The sequence below is a fragment of the Zychaea mexicana genome, assembly GCF_025766255.1.
Source record: "Zychaea mexicana strain RSA 1403 chromosome Unknown BDB00scaffold_17, whole genome shotgun sequence".
NCBI lineage: Eukaryota > Fungi > Mucoromycota > Mucoromycetes > Mucorales > Lichtheimiaceae > Zychaea > Zychaea mexicana.
The window spans coordinates 251,440-274,643 of NW_026516680.1; the positions used below are offsets into that span (position 1 = coordinate 251,440).

The 23,204-nt window shown below is 38.5% G+C and overlaps 8 protein-coding genes across 8 annotated transcripts; 5 read left to right on the plus strand and 3 right to left on the minus strand.

Annotated features, from left to right (window-relative positions):
* Positions 1 to 918: 918 nt before the first annotated feature.
* On the plus strand, positions 919 to 1,449 carry BDB00DRAFT_869884 (uncharacterized protein; the record flags this gene model as incomplete). The annotated part of the gene is made up of 1 exon (XM_053126647.1): positions 919 to 1,449. The coding sequence occupies one exon, from the start codon at positions 919 to 921 to the stop codon at positions 1,447 to 1,449; it is 531 nt and encodes a 176-aa protein (XP_052982236.1).
* A 4,336-nt stretch (positions 1,450 to 5,785) lies between these two features.
* On the plus strand, positions 5,786 to 8,696 carry BDB00DRAFT_869885 (uncharacterized protein; the record flags this gene model as incomplete). Its single annotated transcript, XM_053126648.1, has 9 exons — positions 5,786 to 5,831; positions 6,896 to 6,935; positions 7,010 to 7,060; positions 7,126 to 7,176; positions 7,263 to 7,310; positions 7,393 to 7,481; positions 7,982 to 8,218; positions 8,299 to 8,367; positions 8,452 to 8,696. The coding sequence occupies 9 exons, from the start codon at positions 5,786 to 5,788 to the stop codon at positions 8,694 to 8,696; spliced, it is 876 nt and encodes a 291-aa protein (XP_052982237.1).
* An 896-nt stretch (positions 8,697 to 9,592) lies between these two features.
* Positions 9,593 to 10,073, plus strand: BDB00DRAFT_811188 (uncharacterized protein). The gene is made up of 2 exons (XM_053122603.1): positions 9,593 to 9,947; positions 10,022 to 10,073. The coding sequence occupies exon 1, from the start codon at positions 9,623 to 9,625 to the stop codon at positions 9,899 to 9,901; it is 279 nt and encodes a 92-aa protein (XP_052982238.1). The 5' UTR covers positions 9,593 to 9,622; the 3' UTR covers positions 9,902 to 9,947; positions 10,022 to 10,073.
* Positions 10,074 to 10,959: 886 nt separating this feature from the next.
* BDB00DRAFT_811189 (Protoglobin-domain-containing protein) lies at positions 10,960 to 11,853 on the minus strand. Its single transcript, XM_053122604.1, has 2 exons — positions 11,737 to 11,853; positions 10,960 to 11,632 (listed from the first exon to the last, which is right to left on the minus strand). The coding sequence occupies exons 1-2, from the start codon at positions 11,813 to 11,815 to the stop codon at positions 11,019 to 11,021; spliced, it is 693 nt and encodes a 230-aa protein (XP_052982239.1). The 5' UTR covers positions 11,816 to 11,853; the 3' UTR covers positions 10,960 to 11,018.
* A 926-nt stretch (positions 11,854 to 12,779) lies between these two features.
* BDB00DRAFT_179129 (uncharacterized protein) lies at positions 12,780 to 14,732 on the minus strand. Its single transcript, XM_053116361.1, has 10 exons — positions 14,377 to 14,732; positions 14,202 to 14,304; positions 14,043 to 14,106; positions 13,918 to 13,968; positions 13,727 to 13,814; positions 13,533 to 13,630; positions 13,428 to 13,445; positions 13,209 to 13,349; positions 13,069 to 13,131; positions 12,780 to 12,991 (listed from the first exon to the last, which is right to left on the minus strand). Exons 1-10 carry the CDS (start codon positions 14,541 to 14,543, stop codon positions 12,864 to 12,866), a joined length of 921 nt encoding a protein of 306 aa, XP_052982240.1. The 5' UTR covers positions 14,544 to 14,732; the 3' UTR covers positions 12,780 to 12,863.
* Positions 14,733 to 15,577: 845 nt separating this feature from the next.
* Positions 15,578 to 16,865, minus strand: BDB00DRAFT_811196 (PUA-like domain-containing protein). Its single transcript, XM_053122605.1, has 5 exons — positions 16,773 to 16,865; positions 16,545 to 16,697; positions 16,348 to 16,445; positions 16,031 to 16,235; positions 15,578 to 15,874 (listed from the first exon to the last, which is right to left on the minus strand). Exons 1-5 carry the CDS (start codon positions 16,781 to 16,783, stop codon positions 15,793 to 15,795), a joined length of 549 nt encoding a protein of 182 aa, XP_052982241.1. The 5' UTR covers positions 16,784 to 16,865; the 3' UTR covers positions 15,578 to 15,792.
* Positions 16,866 to 18,517: 1,652 nt separating this feature from the next.
* Positions 18,518 to 20,266, plus strand: BDB00DRAFT_937260 (heterokaryon incompatibility protein-domain-containing protein; the record flags this gene model as incomplete). The annotated part of the gene is made up of 3 exons (XM_053129247.1): positions 18,518 to 18,947; positions 18,978 to 19,005; positions 19,189 to 20,266. The coding sequence occupies 3 exons, from the start codon at positions 18,518 to 18,520 to the stop codon at positions 20,057 to 20,059; spliced, it is 1,329 nt and encodes a 442-aa protein (XP_052982242.1). The 3' UTR covers positions 20,060 to 20,266.
* A 464-nt stretch (positions 20,267 to 20,730) lies between these two features.
* Positions 20,731 to 22,196, plus strand: BDB00DRAFT_937261 (uncharacterized protein; the record flags this gene model as incomplete). The annotated part of the gene is made up of 4 exons (XM_053129248.1): positions 20,731 to 20,950; positions 21,370 to 21,493; positions 21,768 to 21,919; positions 22,182 to 22,196. The coding sequence occupies exons 1-4, from the start codon at positions 20,780 to 20,782 to the stop codon at positions 22,194 to 22,196; spliced, it is 462 nt and encodes a 153-aa protein (XP_052982243.1). The 5' UTR covers positions 20,731 to 20,779.
* Between the last annotated feature and the right edge of the window lie 1,008 nt (positions 22,197 to 23,204).

A 23,204-nucleotide genomic window follows, 5' to 3' on the forward strand; every position in this document is an offset into this window, starting at 1 on the left:
TAATTTTGAAATGAATTCTACAAAATTATTACTATTTTCATTTGGAGAATTAATTTTGAAGTTTCCATCTGGTGGAGGACTACCAGATCTTTCAATAGAGTGATAATACATTCTTTCACACATTTCTCTCATTTTTTTTCTTTCTTCATAGTTATGATTCATCATTTCACCTAATCCATAAGTAGCAAAACCACCAATAGTACCAACAACACCTAAAAACAATCCATTTCTAGGATTTGTTTTTGCAATTTTAACTGCAGCAGTTATTGTTGTTCCAGAAAGAATTCCCGCAGCAACTCCAGGAGAAGTAATTGGTTTATCATTATTAGAATTACTATTTGATGGATGATTATTTGACCCTGCACCTCCATCTCCAAAATTAACATTAAAAGTATTTTTTGATGAAGGATTTGTATTAGATGAATTGGGGCAGAACTTATATAAATTAATAAACCTAGTAATACTAAACCTAAAGAGCCTGTAAAAATTTAGAGAGATTATCATTTAAGAAGTGAATAAATTCTATAAAATAAAGATGAATAGAATCAACTAGAATATTAGGAATTAAAAATACAGATGCAAATCTAAAATGATTTTTATCTGTAGAATAGTAATACTTATGTTTAATAAACTTAATAATGATAGAATATTATTCTGTAATAAAGAATAATAAGTTTGTAATAATCTATTACATCCATAAATAAGTATTTTAAACCAATAACTAGAAATAACCCAAACTAAGTTTAAAGTTAATTACAGGATACGAAGGGGGAATAGGGCGATCGCTAAAATTTTAAAAGAATTTTTGTAAACATTTTTTTTTAATAAATTAATAAAATTAGATAGCATCAATTAAATAACACTATTTTTAAAAATAAAGACATTTAGTTTCTCATTAAATAATGATACTTAAAAGGAATGCTTTCTGGCTACCAATATTTCGAATTAGACAAAACGACAGCACTCTTACTCAACAAAGATTGGACGCATGAGCTATATGTCAAGTTTGCCTGTGCCCAAGGCTTGGCAGGTTCAATCCTGATGAATGTCAACAATGGTGAAGCCAATCTTGTGAATACGGTAGAGGTTTATGGTCGAACCAAATCAGTTGACATCCACCGAGAACTGTCTACTTTGGCTACCTCCTCAATCCTCACAACCACTCCAATGTACCCAAACCTCTGGCCATGCATCCAAAGCACAAGGGATGGCTCCAAGCTGGTAATTGGCACCCAATCATGCGATTGTCTCATTATGTTAATCGTTCGCCTCGATCGGAACGAAGAGCCCAAAGTGGGACCTTTGGCTTTTTACTTTGCTGCATCACCAAAACATACTAAGATATTTATCGACCAAGACAGCTGGACAAAAGCCAAGGATATAGAGTCAAATGAATCAACACAGTCAATCGAGCCCTTCAATTTGGTTGGCCAAGCAAGACAGCTTTGATCACATTTTCACCATCCAAGCACTTATTTCCTTTGTCGTGCTTCAAGTCATCTCGCTTTGCCACATTACTGCCAACTGTATACAGTGTTTACCTACTGTAATCATGAAGGTGTGAATAAATCAATAGACAACGAAAACTCGTCAGCGATTGCTTCAAGACTATTCCAGCGAATTGCATATACCGTAATCAAGTCATCTTCCGAAGCACGTATCAAAAAGGATTTGGCCGTTTCCTTGCATAGTCAATGCAACAATGATACCAGAATCAAGCTTCTTTTCGCAGACCTGATCAACCTGTGGCGTCCTACTATTAGTTGTCTAACCAATTATAATCTACTAGCTGTAATATAGATAATCAAATTGCTATGATCGGTATAACCATCAGTGGCCGAATTAATTATTGATTTACAATAAAAATAATAAAAATTGAATTTTTTTATTTATATTGGTAGCCTCCCACGAGAAAAAAAAGAGCGATTGTTTAAAGTACATAACAACAAATAAAAATGAACACAACACAACACACTGAACAACTCGATATCGAAATTAAAAATTTAATTAATAATAAATGGACTTTTCTTGATAAATCTTGGCCTGAAATGCAACATAGATTTAATCATAGAACAGCTATTAAAGATATGAAGAATAATACAATAAATGATATAAAGGATGTATTACTTAATAGATTTGGATTTATACCTGTATTTTATTTCTTACAGTTTTATATGGAAATATTGAATATCTAGGGCCATACTGCGAGATTGAAAAAGGACTTACATTATTATATCATATGGTATCAGGTGTATCAGGAAAGGATATGCATACTGTTATGCTATATGCAACATTTTATGATTTATATAAGCAGTTCTGGATTACTAACTATAATGAATTGAATAAAAAGGTAAAATAAGATCTAGATAGTATGTTCTCATCACCACGTATTCGCATTCTATCAGCAATAATAAACAATCCAGATGGTTTTAAGAATGTTACACTATTTATTGATGGACATGATAGTAAAATAAAGTATTATAAACCAAATGAGTCACATTCACAGTTATATTCATATAAATTAAAAGGGCCAGCTGTACGTACACAAGTTATACAGGATATGAATGAAATAATTACACATGTTTCAGTATCTGAAAAATGTGCTATCGGAAATGATGGTACTATGTTTATTAATATGAAACTATATAAAAAAATAAGTGAGGCAGATTGTTTAGGAATGGATGGTGGATATAACTTATTTATACAAAAGTTTAAAGATAATGCGACAGATGCTGGATATAGTTTTTATGATCGTAATTTTTTACATCCCACAAGAAAAGAACCAGGACAAAAGTTAACAATCAATGAGACATACTTTAATAACAAGTTTGGATCATTTCGTTCAGCAATAGAAGCACAGTTCTCTATGTTAGGCTCTAAATTTGAACGATTTAATAATAATCATGCAGCATTGCAAATAACCGATATAAGATATTATAATATTTAGTTTTGTGTTGCTTGTATTCTTACTAATATATGGCGATTTGTAAATAAGTATAATATAGAGGTACAACTACATCATAAATTATGGTATGGAAAAGATTTTGAATTCCCAAGTAAGAAAAACAAACTTGACTTAGTATTTTCAAATGAGCAAAAAGTAAATACTGAATATAATGAAATGGTTGACATGCAGCAGAAATTTCTACAGCTTAACATTAATCAATCGATAGATATGGCTATAGATAGTGAGGACGAAACTGAAAATAATACATCTAAACGCAAGAGAAAAAATCAAAGAGAACAGAGAAATATAGAACATAGTAATTCATATGAAATTGAGAAGATTGTAGGACATGTGTATACTGATAATAAGTACATATTTGAGGTTAAGTGGGTTGGATATAGTGTAAAAGATAATAGTTGGTTAACAGTTGATAAGTTTAATTCCCGGGAAATGCTACATGAATATATGGCCACACATGGTATTTAGCTCTAAATTAATCTCTTACTTATTTGCTTATTAAAAAATTTCATATTGAAACTGACCGCATCAACCTTTCGTTTACTTGCCCAATTATATTTATGTTTTATGCATTCATTAGTTATACTTGTACTTATATTAGTATCTGTTGATTTATTTTTGACGTCGGTTTCTTTTGTTATATCTATATCATCTATTATAGCCTGTTTTATATCCTTATGCTTTTTAATAGATTCTTTTGGCTGTATTTCTTCTACTATTTGCTTGTTTCTCCGTTTATTTTTAATGTGTCTTTTTTCCTTTTTACGTTTTGGTATATTATTTGGTATGTTGCAGTCACTGCTTTTCTCTGATTCAGATGTACTTACATCTATGTATTTATGTTTCTCTATATCTTCTGGTGGGTTTTCCCAATCAGTAGTATCATTTACAACATCATCACATTTTATATCATTAAACACATCTTCCCAATGCCTACAATCTACTGATGGTGGTACCTTTACAGTTGACCATCCTCTATTATTTTGTTGAGGCGGTTTATATTGTTTATTGTTCTGTGTATTATTACTATTATGTTTTTCTTCTTGTTCCTTCATATATTCTTCTGTATCAGCTAATTCTTGTAGTTCCTCTACTGTTTTATCCATCGGTGTATATTTTTTAATATCATCCTGACCACTATTATGTGCATAACAGATAAATGTATGCTGATCTTGGTATTCGTTTTTGAATTCACCTTTGTATAAGTCCTCATACATATCCATGTTTTCATAATACATGAATTTATTTTCATAATCCTTCACCTTCATTGTGTATGAATTCCATATTATATGACCTTTACGGTTCTTATCAACATAGATAATATATAAACGATTGAGCGTTGGCTCTAACTCATATACTGATTTGTTTTTGTATAACATGTGCAGCATATAGTTACTATTCAGTATTATTGGCATATTTTTCTTTTTAGTTATTGACTTTGTGAATTTGCTATTAAGTTTTAACCGTGTTCCTTCTAACATTTGGTTTAAAAATGTTAATTTGAAACCAGAACCTGTTTCTTCATTATACATAAAATCATAATCATCATCCTTATAATCTGACCAATCATTTTCTTTATTCATTAGATATGCTCGATGACCACCTTGTTCTAATACATCAATGTTATATGTCTTACCTACATTTGATGGACCTACAATCCAGTATTGTGGTATCTTATTTTTGCCACTAAACATTGTTTCAATACCAAACATAGACCACATATGTAATTTATTTCCAAGGTTATTTTCCATATCTGCATCATGAAAGTAAGAATTTAAATTTGATTTTACAGTATCATATTTCCATAGTAATTCTGGATATATTTCGGTAGCCTTCCATATATTAAGCTGCTTAGTAATTAATTGATATCTAAGTAACTGTTGGTGCATTTTTCTGGTTTTAATTTCATAATTTGGATCTATATTATAACAAATATAATCTTTTCCTTTCATACAATAGCTAATAGACTTTTGTGGATTACCACCTGGTTTAATATTTGGAGTAACACCATCAATAGTAAAGAGTTTACGTGCTGTTTTTGTGTCGAACCGCTCATCCAATTGTATCTATATGTGTACATGTTTCTCATTGGTTTCTGGTGCAATTTCATCACATGCAATTGCCTTTTCAATTCGATAACCAATACATTCATGTTTTATAAACCATTCCATGATTTGCTCTTTTGTTAAATGGAAGTCCTTACAAATGTATATGAACAGCCCTTTAGTGTTTTGGAATCGGAATTCTTTGCCGCCCTGCGAGGAATCTGCACCAGAGGTGTTACCCTCTAACATTGCATCAGAAAATTGAGGATTTGAGGATTTGAGGAATCTCACATATTCTCGAATTCTTCCAATTATTTTATTGTGTGCATTATCTTTAGTTTTTTTATCTACTTTAGCCTGTGTAAGGTCTTTTTCGAGTTCTGACCTCAGTTGTGTGACAAGAGGTTCATACTCAATATGCTGATGGTTTTCAGCAAGGTGTTTTGCTCTTTCAATTAAGAGCGTCAATGTAACTCCTAAAATAGGAACAAACTCAGCCATAATGGCTAAGAATGCGAGAAGGTTGAGTTGGTTCATGTCGATTGTTGAAGTAATAAAAATAAAAAATATAACAAATATATTTTGCTTTATATTCTGTGGTGTTATTTTTATATTAAAAAAAAATTCAATTTTTATTTTTTTCAAAAATTTAAATGTATGCATGCCAAGACATTCGTGCATGAATTATTTCAATAAAAATTAATTTGGCTATCCTGACATATCTTAGCTAATAAGTCATCTAGGGTTACTAGATTGCATTAAAATCATCATAACCATGGCCGGTCCCCTGTTTGGCGACCGCACTGAAGTACCCATCATCGGTAACGTGGAATTAAACAACCATATCCTGAAGAACATGGCTACGATAATGTCATCGGACATCTTCAAGGCTAATGAAGCGGTGGCCGTCAATATCCAAAAATGATTGCATGTATATTAATCCATACTACCTGATGATTGCTTTTCATTAACATGATTCATACCCACCATTCTCATCTTTTCAAAAATAATTATTCTGATTAAAACACGTCCCCCCTCATAATTCCATCATGTTTCTTATACTCACCATGTTTTATATAGTATCCATCTAGCCACTAGTAGTTGTTTTATTAGCAGGGCATATCATCACAAATAAAAAGTTGTATCCCTCTTTTTTATAGTTGCGTTGGCTTGCAAGATGCTACACTCTACCGCAAGTCCAAGAAACGACACGTCTTGGGCAATGGCATATGCATTTATTTCAAAGATAGGCGAGACATGATCTACCTATGGCTTTAGATCAAATTGTTCAATGCCAGTTGTAGCTAGATAATGACCAGCATGATGGGCTTTCTGTTATTAACGCTGGACACACCTTCTGTTACGTGCTCCATAGGAAGTCCATTCGAACAAATTTCCTATTTGGAAGTGGAGTATCTGCAAAGCCCCTAAGTTACTCAAGTGATATGGTTGGACGCGTCTTTATTTCGTGTGATTACAGCAGCAAGTAGTAGCAGCAACAACGAGTATAATATTTTTCTGCCTTGTCCTTTTTTACCATTTTCTATATCTTATTTGCACTGACGAGTATTATAGTCAAATTCTAGAACGACAGCCACACCACCCATGTCCCCCAATGAATACACAACTGCAATCGAAACTGGCGACCATGCTACATCGAGAGGGTAAATAATACTTTTTAAATGTTTGAAGTCAAAAGATTTTAGACTACTAGGTAGCTGCGTCTTGGATCAATATCTACATTTTATGGATGATTCAGACCGCCTAAACCTGAGTTAAGCAACGATAAATGGTAAGATAGTCTTTACTTCTGTTCCTTAAATTTTTCATGTCTTACTGTAAATCATAATATATACTCACATTAAACACTGCGAGTGGTATATAGATCATCAGGTACGAGGTCAATATCACACCGTTCCTGTCACGTAAGTCATGTCCTTTTTTGGTGCTTAATTTGACACTCTACATGTGTTCTCACACGACCTCAAACCCAATCTAGATCATCCTCTCTACAAGAAACCACTGCTCAGACAATTCAAAGTGCTCGCGAGTATGTTTACTATAGAAGATATCGGTTTTGCGCAATTTGTTTTAACGATAATTTATACTATATAGTATCTCGGATGCGCAAGAAACTGTTGCTCCCTTAAACAAAACCGTTTGCAAGTAAGTATATAATTTCGGTTAGGAAAAAACAACAACAAGACAACTCCCCTAACCAGGGTTTCTCATTGATCTTCCATATAATGCAGTGATGCTCTTAGATCGAACCAACGATGCCGTCAAACAAGACAAGCAACGTAAGTTACATTTTCATAGAATGTATATTCAAGGCATAAGAAGAGTAATGTATGTACATTTCATTTACACTGTTTATCATAGATCTGTACTAGACGGACAGCATCGAGAAGGAGGAGCAACAGAAGGATTACGAGCACCAAGCAATCGAAGAGTAGAACGTAGACGTGGAGGTAAAAACGACGTCAGAACGTCATAGTAGCAGAAAAAAAATTCCTCTACGATGTTCACAAGAGAGCAGTGAAGATGACACGCCTTTGAAAAAGAAGAGCCGCATGTATTAAAGGTGTAGTAGTGATAAGTTTAAGTGTGGAAGTTCGCAAAAGAATAAAACGTAGTTCATATTTTTTTTTCGCGTTTGACATTTTCGCGTTTTCTTAACTGTTTGACACACTGTGGGAATTGCGACAACGACATCCGAGCAGCTAAATTCCACGCTCAAGTTGCATGGTGTCTGAAAAACTGGCAATAACAACAAGCACGCATGCAGCAAACCCAACCGCGAGAAATAGTAAACGAGCAAAAGTACTGGTTTTCCTTTTCCTTTTTTTTGTCGTTTGAAACTAAACGATGCATAAACTCGTAAAAATATGCAGTATACCGATGCCTGCTACTTCTTTGGCAAGTCAAACATCGTCACCGAGAGAGGGATCGCTCCAACACAACTCACAAGAACAATCTGCTCGCGATGATAATGTCTCTATTGATGACCATGACTATGGCGATAGGCCTGGTACGGAAGCAGCTTCTGAGGAAGAGGACACAGAGGAAGAGGATCACGATCTCTTTGACGATGAGAGCTCGTTTGCCAGCATGGCAGTAATGAAGAAAGTGATGAACAACAACAACAACAACAACAACAACAACAACAACAACAGCAAAGCATTGACGATGATAGAACGCCACTTCAGTATACCATTTACTCCCAAGAAAAGCTCACCAAGATCCAGGAAAAAAGTGTGGAGCTTTACAACCTATTGTATAGCAAAGGAGTCTCGCGCGAAATGCAGCAGGAGGTGGTCACCTTTATCAATGATTGGTTGTTGGATGATGACTTTGGTAAGTGCAATTGCTTCGCGTCGATATTACACATACAGTACAACAAAATTCTAACTACAATTTATTAATCGTTTGAACGGATAGGCACAAAGAAGATATTAGTGCTCCTACGTTTATTCAAAGGCATCAAGGAAAGCAAATATGGAATGCCTTATCGACCCCCTCCAGATGACGAACGTAACAATAGACTTTATGTTGCCGAAGCCGATAACATTGATTGTCTAGCTGGAACTTTACAGTCGATCAAATCGCCTCAGCACAACGTCTTTTACGTGTATCCAGGGATTCGGTCATATAGCTCAAAGCTTGGTGATACATCAAAAATTTGAAAGCATCATTACAAGTAGTAACCACCCATTTTTACTAAAATAAACCTGATTTCACATATTTTCACCCTGGTGTTCACTATTTTTCACAATAAAAAAATTTGGTTATTTGGGTTGCAACCTTTGTTTACTATGTTTTACACAAATTCACCTCTTTAACCTATTTCAACGTTGATTCACCAGTATTAACTAAAGCATTCAACCAAAATTTACAGAAAAGTGCTTAGTGATTTCTGGTAGCAACCGATCGTCCCCCTTATTAACCAGTTTTGACAGAGTTTAACAGGACATCACCTATATTGACCAGTATAAACCCAAAATTTTCCCGTGGTGTCTATTCATATAGCTAGTGGCGTTATATTTTTCTCCAAACCTTTACGATAAAGATAAGCTATCTAAAATTGCCCAGCACTTTGTGTATGAAGGAGGCGACAATCAAATGTATGTCACGTACGAAACCAGACAATGGAGCAACCTTAATGGACGTTTTTTGAGCGACCAAAGGGTCGACCACCTAAAAGGCTCACGGCAACACCACCGGAGACAGAATTCATGCCTACCTGGCTCGTTCGGATATTTGATATGAAAATGGTTCCAGGTTCTAGCATCAACGAAGGATACTGCGCATTGTTCTACTCCTGGAATTGGTCGGGTGATATAGTCAAAGATGAAATTACCGGCGATACCACTCGAGATGACCAAGGTAACACAGGATCATATTTCCTGCGCCCAAACACCGTGTTGTACGAAAAATCTAAGAGGCCGAAGCGCATACCTCCTCGTCGTCATAGCACGATGGCGTTAAACTTGTAAAGTTTGAAGGCATCATCCAACAAGTATGCAATGGCTTCAATATCAGATACATTTGGTATGACCGGTTGTGTATCAACCAAGGCGACAAAAAGGAAAAGTATCGCGAAATTAAACAAATGCATCAGATATATAGCAATGCCTACTGCACGATAGCATTGATACCAGATTTTTACGTGGATCCACAAAACACATCACAGTTGGGTCAACCTGTCCAAGCGCCTAATACATTATATACCTGGATTGCGCAATTTGAATGGTTCAGCCGCGTGTGGACACTTGAAAAAGCAATAATGTCTTCACGGATAATTTTTGTAGGTCGCAATATACATACGTGGTGGTATGCCGCACGCAATTTTCCGCCTCTGGCACCCCTCTGCCTACCATCGCAACAATGACACAATGCCTGCACTGTTCTGCAGCACGCGCAGATGCGCACAACAACTAAAGAACATGATCGAGTATTTGTCCTTAGCAATATCTTCCCTGAAGCTATGACAAACTTTACTATGACTTACAAGAGTCCATTAATCGAGTCGATGGTGCACTTTTACGGCGAGTAAGCAGAAGAGGATCTTTCCATTTTGTGTTTTTCTCGGCATGGTACTTCCAGAACCATTGGACGCGTACGGTCCGCCAGGAACGGTAGAATCACAAGACAGTACAACGTTCCTATCCAAAAGTTTGATCAACCTTCCTGGACTAGTGTTGCCGGAGAACATGTCTTACCTAGAACGGGCCGACATCTTGAAGCACCCTTCAACAGTACGCTGTGACAGAAAGGATATTACAGGTGACTTGTACCGCTGTTTCCGGCGATTCTTCACTCGTACTAGAATCATCATTTCGACTCGGCTACAAATATCTACCTCCTTTGCCTGCAGAGCGATATTGCACTGCTATTGCATATATTGTAATCCGATGATGGTGGTGCTACTGACGATGACGATGATGACTTGCAGCTAGCTGCTTCAATCACGTTGCCCGGACATTAAAGCCCTAAAACAGTGTTTTTTGGACAAGTATCCAGCCGTGATGCCCAAGACAAACTCATGCATAATGATGCCTCATACCAACTTCGGCTGCTGTCGCATTTGATCCCTTTCAAAAAGATGGACCTCGCCTGGTGTGATACTACTTTGTCAAAAGAATCTTTTACACGGTTTCTTGGGTTTCGCATAACTGAAATGGTTTCTCTTCCACACAATATGTAAATCTTTCTGGATTCCCCTTCGGATGCATTCCCAATCAAAAGCTTTATCCAATCATCCGTAAAGATGGTGATAATAGCTCGTATTACAAGGCAACTTGGTATATGCGGAGTAGAGAATCCCGACTACTTCTTTTCAGACTATGCCGTACCCGAGCAAACATTCACAATTCATTAAAACAAGTGTCCTCACCCTTGCTCAACTTAACTTCTATCCTTTCCCCTTCCTCAAACCCTCATATAACATAATATGGTAGCATTAATTTATTTATATATAATTGATATTTACATGCGATGATAATTGATTACTTCTTGTTATAAGCGAGCCATACAGCCAAACCACCCACCAAAGCACCCACTGCCGTTGGCAAGCTCAACAGCTGCTGACAGGTGCTCTCTGTCTTCTCTTGGATCGTGGCCTCGGGGTTACAGTAGTATTTTGCAAAGTAATCGTTTTGGATCCACAAAAGTTTGTTGAATGCGGACAATGCGGCCCCAAGCTGGTCCTCGGGCAATTTCAACGACAAAATACCGCCAACCAAGGTAGTCTCGACGTATCCCATGAGCGCGTTGATGTGAATGTAATCGACGTTGATCTTGCTCTTCTTTTGAGGCGTGTCAGTATGGATTTTGGCAACCCAGTCCAAGTAGCGGAGCATGCGCTCGTCGTAGGGCCCGGACAAGAGCTTGTTCAAGTACTTTGACAAGAAATCTTTGCGGAATTTGATTTGCGGATGGTCGAGTGTCAAGTCTTCGAGCGACGCAGCTGTTTGACCTTCGAAACCTTCGTTCTTTGGCAAAAAGTGCTTCTTGGTGATATCGTAGGTGAACAGCTTGGCATATACGGCGTCGACAACGACCGGCACAAGCGGTCTGATCTTGTCGGCTACGCTTTCGATGGCCTTGATGTCGTCAGCGCCTGTTAGAAAATTATGCAATAGCGTTTCAGTAAACAGGAATAAAACGAGCTGCGAGTGCACGTGCGGGAGACGTGCGGAGAGAAAAGGTGTGTATAAAACCTACCAAAGTCCATGAACTGGCTGACATAGTTAAATCGGTATTCACCGTCAGAGTAGAGTTGGGAGCGATCAATGTGCTGCATAGTGCAAGTGTTGGAGAAGTAAAAGAGGAATAGTGCTGTGCTTTTTTTTGTTTGGCGCGCCGTCAACCCCCATGATTATATATATACCTGTTCCATGGCAAGTTTTTTTTTTTTTCATTCGGCGACAATCGTTTTGCCATTTTCGGATAACAAACAAATGTACGCAAAAAATCGAACGATGTTGCCTCCCGACATGCTCCCTTTGGGTTACCGATTACTTTACCATCTGGCTAAACTTTAGATATCTTGATTTCATTAAATCAAAGAGAGCAATGGCTTCTATCTCGGTGGCGTGCTTTACTGGGTGAGCATACTCTGTCGTCCATGCTGCTCTAACAAAGAGAAGAAAGATGATGCTGATACGCACCACGCAAGAAAAAGGAAGTTGTTGATATCTGTGTGCAGATTGAAGCAGTGGCATGAGTCATCGTGTTCAGCCGTGTACTTGAATAAGAATTCCGATTCCTTCTTGTTCCATTACAAGAACATGCCATCAATACCTGACAGATGGCTTGGTTTTGCGACAACTATCACACGTTTTGCATGTACGTTGCACAAGATTCGTCAGCACGTTGCCTGCCCGTTATGCCTTCTTTATGGCAGAAGATATGGGGACAGACTGAGTACTTTGTTATTGCCGGCCCAGCGGTTTGGGTGAGAAATCCATACCATCTGATTCTTCTGTGCACATTGAAATATGGTGTTGTTCCGGTCGGGATGTAGTCTTTGAATCTATCTAAGCGCTTTAATCTGTATGATTTCACATATCATATCCAGGCTATAGGCTTTTGTACAACTATCTATCCATCATATTAACTTTTAAGTGCATCCTACTGAAATCATGCTTATTTCTTGGGATAAACACAGAGATACAGACATAAAGAGAAAACGCTTGTTCTTTGACGATGTGTGATTATTTATTAGCAAAACAAAACTGGTATGAAATACGCGTAGACATAACGGCGTTTTTCCCATTGTGTTTACAACAGCATAGATATAATATAAAGATATGATACTTGACTAGATTATTCAAATGATTAGAGGGTATTTACTCTTTGTTGCCATATTGCTTCTCATACACCTTGAGATAATCTTCCAGCTCCTTTTTATGGAAAGTGACATAATCTTGTGCGTAATTGCCCATCAATTCTACGAATTCTGGCGTAATAGTTTCGGCTAATGATTGGAAACAGTCAGTCAATACATACGAACGTTGAGTACTATGGATTTGCAGCAGTTTTCGATATACTTACGAGCAGGAGGAGCAGGCTCTTGTTCACGAATCACGTCACCAGGCAATGCCATCAAGGTTTGAGCTGTTTTTTTTATAATGAATTAGGATACGACTGCTGGTTCAGGTAGACTTTTGCGTTGTCATCTTTTTCCCCCTTACCATTACGAGTCTCATCTTCGATGAGCAAAAGAACTGCATTGACAACGTTCTCAGTAGTAGTTTTTGGGATCTTATCAACCAAATTGAGAACAGGTCCACCGCGGGAAAGCTGATCCGGGTTTGGCACAAGCATATCGGTCTCTTTTTAGGCCCAATAGAATTTTAGAGTTAGTGACCTATTTGATTTTATACGGATGTACTATTCTTTCTGCTACATACCGACAAAATGGGGGCACACTAGAATGGTATCACATCAAAGGCAAACATTTAGCACCTTTATCACTCACTCGTATACATATTCTTTCTTTTCTGCCGTATTGTTACCTGCATTCACACGAACGTTACAGATTTGAGGGAGCATGGAGAAACAGCGTGTCCAACCGTTCATAGCGTGTTTGGAAGCGACGTATGCAGACATGGATCTATTCATTTTGTAATTACAGGTGTGAGCACGGCAAGCAGTTGCATTTTATATAAAGCACACCCTTCCAGCAATCTCATCGCTCAAAATTACATACGGCACAGCATTCGATCCAAGAGTGGATGAGCAGTTGATGATAACACCTCCACCTCTTTTGGCCAAGTGAAGCATGGCAATTTTCGTTCCTATGGCGGTACAAGCAGGTGGTGATAGCTGTCAACATAAAAGTCCCGCTGGGCTCTACCATCCCATTGAAAAAAAAAACTCTTTCCCTTTTAAACCCTCTACCTTTCATAGTGCCTACAGCGTTCACATTCATTGCTCGTGCATCATTCTCATCTTGAAAAAAGTCAGAATTATATCAGGCCCATTTCGCAAAAACAAATAGTTCATTGTGCGTCAAGATCGCTTACCATCAGGGGGCAAAAAGATAATGTCGGTAGCATTACCAGCGACACCAGCATTCAAATAAGCAATCTATGTACATAACTAGAATGAGCAACAGCGACAGCTACATCAATCTCATAATCCTTTAAGCTTTTCAAGCTAAGTTTTCTTTTTCTGTTACTTACATCAACTCCTCCGAATTCCTTTTCGGCAAACTGGAAAAGAGCGATATTGTCCTTGTAGGTGGTAATATCGGTCTGTTTGAAGGCAGCTACTTTGCATCCAGCGCTAACAGTATCAAATCAGTTTATACATGTATTCATTGGCAACAACTATCTTCTTTGGCTTAATTAAACTTACGCAGCGTTAAACTCGTCCACTGTAGCAGTGCCTTGAGCAACGGTAGTGTTGCCGATAACGACCTTGGCACCACGTTCAATCAATGCCGCAGCAACAGCCTTGCCTAGACCGCGTCCACCACCAGTAATTACTGCAACTTTGCCTTCCAATGTTCTTTCAACGGTCATGATACCTGAGAGTTATTTTTTTTTTGTCTAGAAGGAAAAGAAAGAAAAAGATAGTAGTAACAACCGCGATCCTCTTTATATGTCCGTAATCTCGAGGGTAATACCTATATTTACCAGCTCCTGTCACTTGGTGTTTTCTCTGTGCATGTAGGGGCCCGAGTAGCTTATCAAGATATATAGTATGATACTTTTGGTGCGATGCTCGAGTTACAGTTGTGCTACTGTGTCTATAGAGCGTGTTAATACAAAGATTCTACGCTTTCGTACCACTACATATACAAAGCTTAAGCGGAGTAAGCGCATGTATCACATGGGATGAAGGAGTTGACATGATGTTCTTCTCCAAGCGACAGTATTCTCACCGAGAATGAAATGAGACTACAGCAATCGAGCTACGTAAAAAGTGACACATACATTAAAATTGATTTTAATTTTGCAGATATATAACGCAATGAATGGTGGTATAACCAACAAACTTTCAGAGAGCACATATAGCATGTAGCATAGATACAGGGATGCGTTAAAGAAGTGTGCATCGAGAATCGCTTTTCAAACCCAAATTTTGGAGCCCGTCCTGATACTCGGTTTTCGGGATTGTTGTACATAAACTTTATTTAATTGGTGGTGCGCACCCACCCCTCCTCTACTAGCCTAGAGCGAAGTCAATATAAATTAATGTTTCTTAAACTGATAATTTTCATACTTCATGGACTCTGTATACGAACATGTGACTGGAGAACTCTACATTAAACGACAGCGAAGATGCCCTATTGTGAGCATAATACCATACATCATGATCCATTCTTACGTCCTAAGTATTTAGAAGCGACAACTGAGCGATTCGTACAGACACGAAAAGAATGTAATGGTAGTGTATAGCGTATTGAGTGATTGAGGATGTCTTGTACCAGTGTCGTCGAACCCATATATCAACATTCGCTTATCTTCATTCAAAACTACATTTACTACTGGAGGTCAAGAGTAAGAATATGTCACACTTCTCTGCGTCTTAGACCCGTACAGAAAATAAAGCTGTCATGGTCAGCCTGTACTGTATCCTTCTACCTCCCCCAATTCCATCAACTTTCTTGTCAAACCGGCATCTTATGCAAACATAACCATATAGCCTATCTATGCTCGTTTTTCAATGTAGTGGCAGCAGGACCTTTTTTTAAAATTACCGAATGACCAAGAAAGAATAATAGATGACGTTGCATAAAAAATGTGTGCATGTGTGCGTATATCATGTCTATGGGTGAACAATTTCTTTCCAAAGCGTATCCATGAGATAATGAATGTTGTCACATCCGATACCCTTATTCTTCTTGCGTCTATAGTAGTAACAGAGCCAAGATATATCTTAGTAACATGTCATACAACCGTCTTGGAGAGGTGATGGATCGACTCAACGTAATGCACAAACATTTATGCCAAGTCACATCCAATACCATCAACTTATCTGCCCTTCTCGAAAACCAAAACCTTACATGTCTTCTGTGCTCATGGTAAGCTGTCCAATAGCAAGCGCGGTCTCCTTTCCTTCAGCCATGATAGCCACAACTGCCCCCACTGGAAGATCAACATCCATCCGTGCACCACTCGATGTCAAGCCTGGGCACATAATGTTGGCACCGGATAAAACAAATTTGATGGCACCACGATCCACTTGAATCTTGGGAAGAATATCCGGGTCTACACGTTTTATTGCACGCATATATACATACCCATTGAAATGGTAAGCTCTTTGCTGGGACCATTCTATCGCATACGCAAAGAGAAAAAAAATATCCAACCCCATTCTTACATTGATGAAGCAGTTTCAAGGTAGGAAAGTAAGGTCCGTCGAAATGTTGGAAGAACAGGATCTTGCCGTTCACTGACAAGAATGAAATGTGTTCGTGTCTGTTGTCGTCGTCGCCCCAAACATATAGCGTCAGCCTTTTATTTCAGCCAAGAGCATGATAATATTACTGCTGAGAGAAACTGAAACAATCCACCTACCCTTTGATCTGGATAATGGGTGTCTTTTTAGGCATCAACTCTTCCATGACAGAATCTAGTCCTGGGTACTGCTCCTGCAATTTAGCACGGATTCCTCGCTGTACGGACGATTTGAGTTGCGACTGTCCTGCAATGTTTTCCGAAAAGCTAAATCTATTTGGCAACACACAAGCACATGGGATCAATATTTGTCAACACGATTTACTAGCTTTCTGTTGCCTATTTTACTTTTTGAACATGGCTCCTCGTATAGTATATGATGGCGCGAAAAAAAGTTGAGCAAGAAAAGTGCTATTTGATTTCAGCTGAGTTACACTTGTCGCGTAGTTACCACAGTTGACAGGCCATACAAGCGTTATTGAACTTACCTCTCAACGCCATATAGTAAGAAGTGGCCACATCATACTGCTAGAAATCAACACTTCATAATACATTACTAATTACGTTGACTATTTTTTGATTCGTTTCAAGAGAAGAATTGAGTAAATAGTGTGAGCGAGTTCAATCCCTTCGAGCAAGAAAGCGTCGCTCATTGTGAGCGGTATTTAGCACCATATTTAGTTTGCATGTAAACCGTTCTGCTTTCCTCGTTACTAATATGCTGCTTATCAACTTATACAAAATTGTAAGCCAGTCTACGAGCAAAACCACTTTTATCACACTTCCACTTTTCACTTGTAGCAGAGTTTTTAAGCTCTACTGCCAATCAGATCGAAAAACTCATAGAGCAGAATACCGATGAAACTGACGCGCCATGATATGTACATTGCGACTGGCAAACAGCGCATCTCGCTGCTTCCACTCCTATCAATCGACACATAACAGTGAGGTACCAGGACGATGTCGAGCCTTTATTCCAACAACATAGGTTGTAAAAGACGGAATTACTACCACGGTACAACGAACGTTTTCGTATAGTTGACGCATAACATTCGAACTTCTGACGCGCCATAGCTCATTATTACCAATATACAGTATATGTGGCTCAAGCTCATGCTGCTCCTATGAATACGACAGCATGCAATAATCTCTCAATTGCTAACAAAATGAGAGCTGGCATCACCTTCATGTTTGGTATGCGAGCCACCGCAATGAAAGTAAGCAAAAGTCTCAGTAGCTGCTGGGAGAATCTCTGTGCTAGGAGACATTTTTATTGGCTTGTCTCTTATGTATGATATAACGTACAAAATTAAAAACTTACTTGATGTGTAACCCTTGCACTACTGTACATATTCATGATGATACAACATCCGTTTAAAAGCTTAGCTCTATAGTCGAATGCCACAGTCAGAGCTCTATGATGATAGCCATACTGTATGTCTGAAGCGCTATATACCATAATCACATTAAGCTTTGTATCACTTTTTTCTGATGCTTTATTCTTCTTACATCAGATAATGTATTTGCCTGTAAAAACTTTATTAAGCTTTCATTCATGACGCTTTTATCTTTTGCCGCCGGATAGCGTACAGTATCATTTAATTGCCTGGTAACGTGGTACACAGGCCACAAGTGTGCTACAGTAATAGAATAAGAAACCACTAACTGCGCGAATGGATTCAATGGACTCTTTCTCCATTTTCTCTCTGGTTGAGGGCTTCCAACGTTATTTCTACACTATATTACCAATAGTAAAGCTGTATCATAGCCAATAATAAGGCTAAACCAAAATTTACGTCAGAAAGCAAGGAAGCATAGCCGCTAGAACACATTGCTCAAAGAAGAACAATCTGTTACTAAAGAAAGGAAATACTATCAATCTTGACCCAGAGGTACGTTCTATATAGACCCTGCCTGTAAACACAACAGTTTAATTTACCTAGTGAGTTTTAGAAATGTATATAACTTACGAGACCAGACAATGGAGCGAATATACATATAAAAAGGTCTCACTTGCCACAACACTCATTGCTGCGCTTCGATCACATGCCCGGCCACCTCGACGGTTTTCTACATTGTCGAAACCTAGCTTCATGCCCAAGAAGCTTGTTCGGACTTCTGATATGCAAGTGGTTTCTGGGTTGCAAGTGAACGAAGGGTACTGTGCTCTCTCCTATTCTTGGAATCAATCGGGAGACAGTGTTGTAGACGAATTCACTGGCAAGGAGAAACGAGACGACCAAGGCAAACACAAAATAGTTTATCCTGCGAAAAAAATACGACAAAAACCAAGAGGTCGAAAGCGCATTCCACACAAGGTTAGACTTGTCAAGTTCGAAGGTCTTATACAGCAAATATGCAAAGATTTCAACATCAAGTACATATGGTATGACCAAATGTGTATCAATCAAGATGATATGGAAGAGAAGCGGGAGGAGATACGACATATGCATCGAATCTATTCCAACGCGTACTGCACCGTAGCTTTGGTACCCGAACTACAGGTGCGCAAGTACATCAGCAGTGAGCGACTCAAAAGTGTTTACATAATAGAGAGGACGGATATACTGTATTCCGAATGGTACAAACGCCTATGGACACTAGAGGAAGCTGTAATGTCACCAAGAATTCTTTTTGTTGGTCAGAATATACATACATGGTGGCATGTACCGACTTGGCTTTGCGACGAGCTGTCGTTCATCTGTAAAAGACCGATACGAGTAAATTCCAGCGCTGTTCTACATAACGCACATATACGCCGTAGTACCAAGGAACATGACAGGGTCTTTGCGCTCGCCAACATTTTTCCAGAAGTCATGAGCAAGATAACTGTTGACTACGACCAATCGTTACACGACCTATTGATCCAGTTTTACGGCGCTTTAGCAGAACATGATTTATCTGTCTTGTGCTTTAAGCGACGTGGTTACTCTCGCCTGTACAAGTCGATTGCAGGTACTCACCCCACCGAGGCAGATCCAAATTACATCGGATTTCCACTGGAATCTCATCGGTTACCATCGTGGACTGGCGTCGCCGGAGAACATTATCAAATGGGGCAATTGAAAACCAACTTCCAAAACTACTGCATCAATGGAGGGACCTTGGAAGTGACTTGCATCGCAGTTACCAACAACAACCGGTCGATTGCACCACCGCTTGTTTTCGAGAGCACTGACATACCACCTATACCTAAGGTCAAGGCACAAGGCGTTTACTATCTTGCAATAATCGCACAACTGCCTGACTACGGCACTAAAACCGTCTACCTTATATCCGAAAGAGCTATTTTAGACAAGGCTGGTATACAAGCTCTATCTAAAAAATGCAGCTTACTGTCATTTTTACTGCCAATCAAGAAGGAGAATCTGTGCTGGTTGGATCGTGCTGTAGAAAAGGACCACACGCTTGTAGACGATATCAATTTGACGGAAGATATTAGCGATACTTCTCGACAGCTTGTAATGCTTTCCGAAATAAGCTTTCCCGTCTCTGATGATTTTACAACATGCTACTACCCTGTTGTCAAAAAAGATGGTGATCATTACAAAGCTATTGGTATTTGTATACTAGATGATCCTGAATTATTATTGGCCGGATATACTCCCGCCAAACAAACGTATCGTATTCAATAAAAAACCGGTTACAATGCTTTGTATGTAATGGTACCAGAAGATATCAAGAGCATTCATAAAGGATAATTGTGAGCCTTTATAAAGTGTCATGTCGACTCGGGTCGACATAGTTTTTCTAGCATATTAAACGATTGCTGGACTGAAAATAGAGCTAATGATACATGCTATATAACATCCACAAGTATGGTCGCGTCTCCTAGATGAGCTACGTTCGCGCCCTTTGCTTAAATTTTATGGCTGATGCAGATCTCTCTACTTCATGAAAAGGAACGGACGAATCAGGAGACAGTCGGTAAAAATTTAAAAATTAGGAGAGCCTCAGTTGACTTGCTGTTATTTGACGGCACGACCTTTTGGCCAGATGGTGTGGCAGCCAGCACCACACTAGCGCTCAGACGGATACATGCAGAAAACTCATCTATAGCATAGTAACACTATCAGATGATGTAAATATCCTTTCTTGCCTTATAATTACCGACATCAACGGTATCTCAATAAATCATCTTCTACACAAAAAAAAAGTTGACTTGCTGTTAAGCCTTTTCTGCCAGCAGCGGTAATTTTCTTTATTATATGGCAAATGTATAGCGGAGCTACGTGACACTGTAGTCCTGCAAAAGATATATTACATGCATTATTTCCACACGGGCGGGCGCTTGTGTTTTCAATTTTTTTATTCCTTTTTTTCCGTTTCTGTTTTTCTACTTTGGTCCAATTACTATGGCACCTACCATAGCAAGTATTACTCGAAACGAGGACAATACTGACTCTAAAGTTGCAGTACTTACGGGTGGTAGTCGAGGTATAGGATATAATGAAGATAAGGCACTTGTTGCTCGTAGAGTTACTTTTGCTATTGGTGATATTCTCGACGAGCAAGGCCAAGCTGCTGTACGAGGATTTAATAAGCAGTTGAGTATACAAAGATAGACAAGCGAGTAGTATTCTGTGATGACACTGGTTTTCCCTTCTCTCTCAATGGATTTTAAAGAGATGGAAAAAATGTTGCAGCTTACATCTATACGGATGTTTTAAAATACAAGGATCTCCTTGCAATGTTTGCCTTGGCGGATAAAGAGTTTGGAGGGGTCGATGTGCGTACATAAAGGGCCGTATGGTCTAGATTTTCTGTGGTTTGACTGAGAGCATTATGTAGATACTCACAATTGGAGAGGTTATATTATTTTACCTTGTAGATTGCAAATATGAATGCTGCTATACATAGCGCTTTCTGGATATGAATGTGGCGAGTCCTCAGCTAAATAATCGCTAAAAAAAGCATTGCCAACATACTCCTTTCGGTTAAACAGCGGTATAGAATTACTCATAAGCATGAAGCCAATGTGGGTGGTGTCATAGAATGTAATAGAGTGGAGTTAATGTATATGGCTAAACGAGGCCAGGGCATAATCATAAATACGGCATCAGTTGCAGGTAAGTAAGGGATGAAAAGGATAAGTTATATTTCAGCAGCTGTTGGCTTATGGAAATCTGACTGATCGATGATAACGTTTGGTATCATAAGAACTTATCCGATGAAGTAAGCAGTCTTTATCACTTTCTACCAATGTGCTCATCCGTTTCTCTAACTATCATCGTTTGATAAAATGCCAATTACAAAGGGACTGGCCACTTACTCAGCTTCCAAACATCTGTACATGTTCCTTTGCACATTTGCCGAAAGTGTATAACACGAGAGTCAATGTAGTATGCCCATACTGGGTCCAAACGGATCTGCTGACAAAGACTGTAGATGCAAATCCGGCAGTTTCCGAAATTATTCAAGCTTTCGAAGAGGCACGCATTGATGGTGTTGTCAAAACATTTCTATACAATGTATTGATTAGCCGAAACTATCCGGTAAGCTAAAAAAAATATGAGTCTTATGTAGAGTGAATAGGGAAAAGAAAACCAGGCACATATTCAAAAGCGCTAGTATGGTATAATCCAACTACTGTTTTGTTCATTTCAATAAATATGAGGTGCGACTTTGTCTGTTCTGTCAGATGGAATCTGTTTTAAAAGTGCCTGCAGCACGCAGTAAGCTTTCGCTACATTTCGCATACAAAGAGGAAATGGGAATATGTCATATCAAACCCACTTTAAATATCAGGTATGATAGTATGATCACTTCTAGGTTACAAAAGCAAAAGACTTAGCAATTCAGTCGTCAAAAGAGCAGTTCAATGTGGCCGTTGAGCGCAGTAAATTATAATAGCGACGAATGAACAATACTTAATGCTGCCCTGCCATTGAGATTGTCAATATTACAGTGCAAAGCAAATACCTACGATAGCTGGTGAAATACGGACAATATACACTGTGAAGCTCTTTACAACATATCATTTGGATTACAGCTTTAGACATCTCCCTGGGAGATATGAATTGAACGACCTGAGGTTAACACTCTCCATACGAATATAAAAACACAGTTCGGTGCATGACAGCATTGCAACGTTGAGTTGGCTGTCCTGTAAGCTAGGAGAAATAGGAAATAGCGAGTTTATTCATGAGAAAAATTAGCACCGGCCGTCATTGAAGGAATAGATATGCCTCTTTTTACTGTTTGGGTAAGGATCTCAGTTGGCGCTGTAAAACATCCGTGAAAAACATGCTGTTCAGCGGTCTCAGGTGGAAGAACGATTAGATAAAACGCACAACACCAGGTTATATTATTGATATGCATGATGTATCATAGTTTTATAGTGTAAACTTCTATCCAACTAAAAAAGAAGGTTGTTCAATGTTTGTTCAGTGTTCTAGTTTCCAGCTGTTCCATCAGCTCCGCAAGATACCACCACCAAGACACCCTTTGGTCTCCAGAGGTGCGTTAATGTAGCTGTCAAGCCCTGCAGTGTCGCTTTCAACGCCTTCATCATGTGTAAATGGCAATAAATCGTCATAATTCTATATTGGTCTTGACAAAAGTGCAACGATCTAATACTTTGTAAACTGACTTTAACTTGGATGAGAATACATCTAATGGTACTATTGTCAGTCGTATGAAGATGTCAAAGGTACCTTCTCTTTCAAATCTCTTCGTTGATATGCTCTGTGTAATACGGCTTCCAGTTTGACACCACGTTACTACATGAACATCTGATGATTTCTTGTCTGTCTTTGTCATGCGTCGTCCGCATAATAG

What these genes read in the sequence shown, in the direction of transcription:
- BDB00DRAFT_811188 (XM_053122603.1), top strand. Translation starts at nt 9,623, where the DNA reads ATGCATCAGATATATAGCAATGCCTACTGCACGATAGCATTGATACCA.
- BDB00DRAFT_811189 (XM_053122604.1), bottom strand. Translation starts at nt 11,815, where the DNA reads ATGCAGCACATTGATCGCTCCCAACTCTACTCTGACGGTGAATACCGA. An exon ending in CAGCCAGTTCATGGACTTTG is followed by an intron (nt 11,633 to 11,736) that starts GTAGGTTTTATA and finishes ATTTTCTAACAG; the next exon opens with GCGCTGACGACATCAAGGCC.
- BDB00DRAFT_179129 (XM_053116361.1), bottom strand. Translation starts at nt 14,543, where the DNA reads ATGACCGTTGAAAGAACATTGGAAGGCAAAGTTGCAGTAATTACTGGT. An exon ending in AGGAATTCGGAGGAGTTGAT is followed by an intron (nt 14,107 to 14,201) that starts GTAAGTAACAGA and finishes TTATGTACATAG; the next exon opens with ATTGCTTATTTGAATGCTGG. An exon ending in CTTGGATCGAATGCTGTGCC is followed by an intron (nt 13,631 to 13,726) that starts GTATGTAATTTT and finishes CAAAATGAATAG; the next exon opens with ATCCATGTCTGCATACGTCG.
- BDB00DRAFT_811196 (XM_053122605.1), bottom strand. An exon ending in CCCATTATCCAGATCAAAGG is followed by an intron (nt 16,446 to 16,544) that starts GTAGGTGGATTG and finishes CGACGACAACAG; the next exon opens with ACACGAACACATTTCATTCT. An exon ending in CTTGAAACTGCTTCATCAAT is followed by an intron (nt 16,236 to 16,347) that starts GTAAGAATGGGG and finishes TAAAACGTGTAG; the next exon opens with ACCCGGATATTCTTCCCAAG.